Source organism: Octodon degus, unplaced genomic scaffold (assembly GCF_000260255.1).
Source record: "Octodon degus isolate 3935 unplaced genomic scaffold, OctDeg1.0 scaffold00102, whole genome shotgun sequence".
Taxonomy (NCBI): Eukaryota; Metazoa; Chordata; class Mammalia; order Rodentia; family Octodontidae; genus Octodon; species Octodon degus.
This window is the reverse complement of record NW_004524678.1, coordinates 5,142,798-5,150,330: the sequence shown is the minus strand read 5'-3', so window position 1 is coordinate 5,150,330 and position 7,533 is coordinate 5,142,798. Positions and strand designations below refer to the sequence as shown.

Sequence of the window (7,533 nt, the reverse complement as noted above, 5' to 3'; positions counted from 1 at the left end):
TATATTTCCTTAATTCTACGACTTTGACATTTTAACTCAGAAATCAAAAATGTATCTAATGTAAGTGTTATTTATGTTTTCTATAAATATAGCACATGAACACATTGAGTATAAAGTAATCTTTTTAGTTCCAAACCTGTGGTTAGGTCGTTGGTGTGACTTTAGTGGCTTATTTCATTGCCGAGCGGGATGTGGGCCCAGCGGGCAGAAGCTGGGAGCGATGCGGGGTCCTGCGTGGAGGCGCCGCCGTGGAGGGAGAACGCGCCCATTCGCGGCCTCTGTGGGGCTGCAGCTTTCCTGCACCCAGGCCGGGGAGTGCAAGTGAGCCAGGGAGGACAGCGCACTTGGCTGCTGCTGCTCCTCACTGGTGTCAGGCTTGTCTCGCTGCAGAAGCTCGTGGGGGGTTTCAAAAAACGTTGTCACCGGTGCTCTCCCATGGCTTACATGGCCTGAACCTTGAACACCGCTGTTGGCCTGACTTAGAAGCCACTCAGCCTTTCATGGGAACACGGCCACCCAGGGTAGATTCTGGCCATCGTGCACAGGATAAAGCTTTTCGGTGTCCACTGGAGGAGGCTGCGCAGGGAGGCGAGGCCGAGGCAGGGGTGCAGTCCCGCGTGCTGGAGAGGTCGGGAGGAGGCGCTGCTGCAGGTAGGGCAGCGGAGAACGGGTGGCGGGCCTGAGAAGCAGATTCTCAAAGCCAGTCCAGTTAGTCCTGGAGAAGAATACAGAGTCATAGAGAGACGAAGTGTGGATGGAGAGAGACAAACGCATGGGTGTGGGACCCCACCCTGAGAAAGCATAGACCATGCAAGCTGCCAGGTGTAGGAGGCAAGGGCTGGGTGTGGTCCGAGGGGCGCCGCGGCTGAAGTGGCTGCTGGGGTATTGCAGGGGGCGCTCGCGGCCGAGCTGCACTTTGGGGCAGCCGGATTGGGCCAGGCAACGAGCCAGGGAGCATGCCCCAGGGTTCGGGTTTGGCCAGGATGGGGCGACAACGTCGTGGGAAAGGCGATTCAAGGCAAAGAACGAAGTCCTGGGGGAACCACTTGCCAGAAGCAGCTTCACGAGATAGAGATGGGCTGTGGTGATGGAAAGTGCTTCCCAGGGTGGCTGCGTTCAGGAGAGGTCTAGATGGACAGAAAGCCGGAGCCGCAGCGGTGTCTGCAGGCTGAACGAGCGTGCACGGAGTAGAGGGGGCGAGGCCGGTGGTTCTGAGCACGGAGCTCTGGGACCCGGGTGGGTGGGCAGGCGATCCCTGCTCAGTGCAGCCCGTGTCCAGGCACCCTGAGCTGTCGTTCCCGACCTGCAATCAACAGGGCTTATGTTCCCTGTTAACCCTGGGAGAAGCAGTTCCCCAGGCAGTAACTTCCCTGCCTACGCTGTGTGATGCCCTGGACATGTGGGCCGTGCCCTTGTAGAGATGTGCATGCACATGTACTTATTCAAAGAAATAGTTCCCAGGATAAGGTTCCGAGATCAGGCCTGTGCAGACCACACTGGCTGGCGGGCCAGGCTTGAGCATCGTCCACTGAGGGACCCGGACGGGGTCACGTTGGCCTGGGAGAAAGCGCTCCAAGGAGGAGCCGCTACCATCCGAGTGTATCCTTCTGGGCAAGCTCTCCACTGGCCCTGGGGAGACCAGCCAGCCTCATGGAGTCTTGCAAGGTGACCATGGTGGTGACTCAGTGTCGCATCTGATCCTAGCCCCAAGACACCTACCTGTGTCCTCTCAGCACAAGAAGCTGACTGGGATGGACGAGTGCTGTGTGTCTGCCCGGGGCCGCACTGCCTGCCTGGTCAGCTTCACCAAGGCCACACTGGTGCCATCTCCAACCTTACAGCTACCCACCCGGCTCTGTGTGGACTGTGTCCACAGCCCCAGGCCAGAAGTCACTGGCCAGCCTGTCATCCTGTCCACACGCAATGCACAGAGGGCTCGAGCCCCAGCAGCAGCTGCAATACAGGGCTTTAACCCAAAAAATAGAGTGAATGCAACCTGAAAATTAGGAAGAAACACCCATGAACTACCACCCACACTGATTGAGTTCGGGATGTACTTTTCCAGACTAACGAATTTAAATCACATTGGTGATAGATGATTAGAGTTAACCCTGGAGGAGGCCACTGGAAACTTGAGCAGGAGCAGTACACATGCATGTGCATCTGAAGGCTAGCACTCCACTGTTAGAATCTACATTTAAAACACATTGTCAGCTCGCAGCCTGTTTGTATCCCTCAGAGCTGGGTAAGGTCCTGTCTCATGAAAGTATAGTTCACTGCACTCATGGGCTTAGTGCAGGTGATGATGCCTGTTGGGGTGTCCCAGTTGCTTTCATAGGCTGGGACCCTGAGGTCTCTGTGTAGATGGCGTGGACTGGACCTGCGGTCTGGAAGGCAGCCCTGTCCAAGTCCTGAATATTGGACGTTCATGCCCAGGCCCTAGAATGGGCAACACGTTGGGCCCCAGCTGGCCCTCCATGCAGCAAGCCCTGAGCTCCTGTTCTTGCTTTTCTGCACCTGTGTGGAACATTTAGACTCTAATCACTCCAACTCGCCACACAGTAGAGGAGAGCGGCTTTGTGGAAGTGGGGAAGACAGTGTGCATCTGCATGGTGTAGACATGCGCTTGTGAGGGGCGTGGGGCAGCTCTGCCACAGGGCGTTGGCCTCCCCCATCCTGGTGGAAATGAGCCACTTTGTCATAGCTGAATTTTTAAAAAGACTTACTTTTTTTTTTTTTTTTTGAAATTAAAGTTTAGCAATTAGAATAGATTTTTTGATAATGCTTAGGTTGCTTCTGGTTTTAAAGTACAAACTCATCTCAGAGTAATAAGAAAGGAATGGTACTTGGAAGTGACTCCCTAAAGTGGGATTAAGGAACACTAGGCCCCCTGAAAGTAAAACCAAGGCGTCTCCTGTTGGCTGCTTAGGCATCACCCAGTCAGGCACGCAGCCCATTGAAGTTCTGCCGGGAAGAGTTGCAGAGACCCATTACTCATAAAAGTGGGTGCTGAGGTGACAGAAGAGAATCAATCCCTGCAGAAGGGTGACTAGGAATTGGGCTACCAGGATGGATGTGGAAGAAGGTCTGGGATAAATTGATCTGCTTTCACATTAAGGCTGCATAAATTGAATTAAATACCATTATGCATTCAGTAAGTGGTAGGTTCTATTAGACTTTATTCTGTTAGTCTCTGTGCAATAAAAATGATTATTGTCGTGCTGTAAGAAAAGAAAACCTCATGTCCCAGCAACACAAAGGTAATACTTTTTTTTTTTTTTTTTTTTTTTACCAGGGATTGAACTCAGGACCCTGTGCTTGCCAGGCAGACGCTTATTCTAATGAGCTATCTCCCTGGTCCCAAGAAGTACATTCTTATGTAAAGTTTATTTATTTATTTGTTTAATACTGGAAATTGAACTCAGGACCTCATACTTGCCAGACAGGCACTGTGCTGCACTACATCCCTGGCCAATTATTCATGCTTTTAAGAATACTTTACTAGGAGGGCGGGCCAGATAGCTCAGCAGATTAAGGTGCCTGCTTAGGCACACAGAGACTGGGGTTTGATCCCCACCATGCTATGCTGACCCGCCCCCCTGGGATGCACTGAAACTGAAATTGAGACTGGGCATGGTGTTTTGCGCCTGTAATCCCAGCATTTGGGAGGGGCTGAAAACAAGAGAATCATTATGAGTCTGATCTGTGTAGTGAGACTAAATACATTTAAAAAAAGAAACTTTAGGGCCCAGGGAGATAGCTCCAAGGTCCTGAGTTCAATCCCTGGTACCGCAAAAAAAAAAAAAAAGAAAAGAAAAGAAAAAAAAAACCCTTCACTTGGTTCTATAATTTAGTTCAGTGGAGAGTGTGCTACCTGTAGTAAGGTAGGCCTGACTCCCATCCCTAACCTTGGAAAAAATATAGCATACTATAAATATTTTGTATCATAACTTTGGGTTCAACAACTAATAATTTTGTTATGTTCTATTTACAGGTCATGCCTTGACTGCATTGGTAAAAATGCTATCACTTTAAAAAGTCAGATATCTCTATTACCTCCTAAACTCCTACAACAAGTACTCAAAAAAATAACATTTTGGACTGCAGCTAATCACCGGGAAGAACAAAGAGTCCAGAAAGAAACAGACAATAAATATCAGTGGATCAGTAGCAACTGAGTTGTTACGTGCCCCACCTATGTGATATGTTGAACCATTTTAATCAAATTATACACCTCACCATTGCAAGCTGCATTGAAGGATAAAATTTGGTACAAATGTAGCCGGGAGATGGCTTAGTGGAATAAGTGCTTCTCTGGCAAGCACAACAGCCTGAGTTCAATCCCTGGTTCTGCAAAAAATTTGGTACAAAAATGCTCTGTGAAAGTCAGTATACAGCATGGGATATATGGAAATAAGATATGAATGTAGATTCAGTTATATTTATGTTCATTAGCCAGAGTTCCTTGTAAACTGCAGAGCAGATATCTTTCCTGGAAGTGAGTACACTTGTAACAGATTGTAGTGTGTATGATTTACGGGAAGATTATGCAAAGATGAGAATATATATATATATATTCATCTTTCAGAAAAGCATAACTTTTTCAGAGTACTTTAAAATTACCTAAGCATCTCCTTAAATAGCTGTTATTAAATAACTTCTCCTTGAATAACTAATAAATATGGCCAAAAATTATACAGCAGGCAAGCACCAGCATAGTTTAACATTGAACTCTGCCCTTCTAACCCTTCCCTATGGATGTTTCGTGAGCACCATCTTACCTTTTCTTTATCTAAATATGGAATACATGTCTTCAATACGTGTCCTTTGCCACATTATTAGTTAGTCCAGCTTTTAATGTAAAGATCATGTTTTAAGGTATATAAAGTGGAGATTAATTTGTCATACAAAAGATTTGGGATACTGAGGCATGGTATATTTATTAACTTTTCAGGTACTTAAAAATTTTCATGGGCCGCATTTGGTGGTGCAAACCTGTAATGCAAGCACTTGGAGAGGCTGAGGCGGGTAGTGTACAGAAGTCACCGTGAGTTCAAGGACATCCAACTACATCTCGAGACTGTCTCAAGCCTTCTTTTGCCTTAGAAGAATGTCATTTTTGTAAGAAATGAAATGGGTGGTGATCTCTTCTGATCTCACTAAAATCCCTCACTTTGCCTCATATCACTCTACAGAGTTGACACTGAAGACACCACCATGTTCAAAATCTAATGTCTCCCTCTAATTTTAGTATTATCCGTTGTCCAGAAATGGAACACTGCATATTCCTTCAAACGGCACTTTTGCCACAGCTGAGACCTTTTTTTTGGTATTAGGACACTCATGCCCTGCCATTGACTAACTGGTTATGACTGATTACTAAAAAGCCCAGTGTATGAAGTTACTCTCCACGCTAAGTCCATGTAAATTATTTCTGAACTTTAAGATCTTAGATAAATGTATTTCTGTATGGAAATATATACATAATTTATAGTGAAAACTGTAGTCTGGTCTCATTAGATTTTATACACATATACTATATTTTGGATGTATAAAGCTTCTATTTATGAAATTTTTTGGAATATTTTGTGCTTACATTTTATTTATTGTATAGAGCATTACCGTTTTGGTCTTGTCAGTGTAAACGAACTGGTCATAGATTGTGCAAAAAAATGTCAGTGGTCATTGTGATTTTTTTTAACTCTAGATTTGGGAGATGACTCCCGCATGTGCAGTAGGCTTAGAAGTGCTGGTCTAGTCACTGGTACCGTATAGCCTTCTAGCTAAGGCAGATGGGCAACATCCCAGGCCGCTGCCTGGTTGCTCCAGAACACTGGCCCTGGATTGGCGCCCTCCGAACTGGCTTTTTGGGCTGCCCTGCGCTGCCCCGCGAGGATGCCGAGAGCTGGTGGGGCAGCTGCTTGGCGGGTCTCGGCTTGGGGCCCCCGCGAGTGCTGCTGTGCTGTGGGGAGCAGAGCGGGGTCAGGCGCCAAGTGGGCCGGGCTGGATCCTGTAGGGCGCTGTGATGGTGCATGACAGTGATCCCAGCACTCGGAGACTGAGGCAGGAGGATGGCTGTGAGTTCAAGGCCAGCCTGGGCTACATTGCTGGGCCCTGTCTCTAAAAACAAGGAATGTTCAGACACCTAAACAGCCAAAGGAAGAGTGATTTAAAGGTAGAATGATTTAGCGAGACTTTGCCTCAAAATAAAATCTACACAGGGCTGCGGGGCGCCGTAGTGTTAAAATGCTCCTGGTTCTATGCCCAGTACTGGAAAAAGGTATTTTTAAGGCACTAAGGGCGAACCCATGACCTTCGAACGCAGCTACCTCTCAGTCCTTTGAAATTCTGGAGCAGCCCTCTTGGTTCCTGGCACAGCCAGTGTCCTGAGACGCCTGGGGCGGGCAGCAGCTGCAGAGCAATGGATGCCGCATAAACCGGCCGGGTCTGCTCCTCGCCCTCCTCACCCGCCAGGCAGGGCGGCGTAGGGATCAGACACAGCGTGCCCTGAGCCGCGTGGCAGTGGAGATGGGCGGCCAGCGCGTCACCGAGCGCCAAGGCGAAAAGCCAGTGTCCATCGACCTTCCGCCCGGCTTCGTGGATGACACCAGCACCTCCAACTGATCGCTGACACCAAGGGTCACATCGCCGTCCGCCACGTCGCCCCTGAGGGGCTAAGGACGAATGGCGCAGAGTAACAAAGGCCTTTCTGGGCGAGGAAGGAATCCCACATGCGGGGACCCTACCTGGGCCCCCGCACCAAGGCAGTTTCGGTCCAGACTGGGTCAGACACTGGCAAGATCCCAATTTTATCAAGTTTGATACCGGTAAACTGCGTGTAGGCCAGAGGAGCCCTGCGGGAAGACCAGCGTGATCGCCCACAGGGAGAAGCCTCCTGCATCTCATGGATGACAGCTTTGTCACCTGGCTCGCCAACGTTTTAGTTACTAGCAAGGGCAAACCATGGATTTGTCTTCCCTGTGGAAAGGGCATTTACCTCACCATTGCCGAAGAGAGACATAAGGCTGGCAGCCAAGCAACAGTGGGTGCCATGGGCTCTAGGTGACAGGCGGGAAGTCGTCTGTATTCAATAATACAGCATGATGACATGCTTAAAAAAAAAAAAGAAAAGAAAATGTCTTGAGACAGAATCTCACTAAACTGCCCTGAATTCAAATTTGTGATCCTCCTGCCTCAGCTTCCCAGAATTCTGGGATTACAGGCTTGGGCCACCACGCCCAGCTCAGGAGGGGGAAAAAAATTTTTTTTTTCTTTTGGATTGCACCGTCAACACAGCAGCACGAGGGCTTTGAAGAGAAGCACCTTCATCAGCTGACGCAGCGGGGCGCGACCCGAGCCCCACGTGCCAGGCACAGATCCGCACGCAGGAGCCCCCGCTGGGCGCGGCCCGGGGACGGTTGACCTGGGCGCCAGGTGTTTCCGCGCCGCGGCTCCCTCGTGCTTGGGCGGCAGCTCCTCGGCGCTCCGGGCCGGGCTGCGGACTCTGCGCGGGGCCCGGCTGCTGGCTGCGGG

General features: G+C 49.4%; 1 protein-coding gene across 1 annotated transcript in view; it reads left to right on the top strand.

Annotated features, from left to right (window-relative positions):
- Klhdc1 (kelch domain containing 1) overlaps positions 1–4,267 on the top strand; it is an 81,860-nt gene extending 77,593 nt beyond the window's left edge. Inside the window, exon 13 of the mRNA XM_004638766.2 lies at positions 3,995–4,267. Within this exon, the coding sequence (XP_004638823.1) occupies positions 3,995–4,178 (184 nt within the window). The 3' untranslated portion in view covers positions 4,179–4,267. The remainder of the gene's footprint in view (positions 1–3,994) is intronic.
- Positions 4,268–7,533: the final 3,266 nt, after the last annotated feature.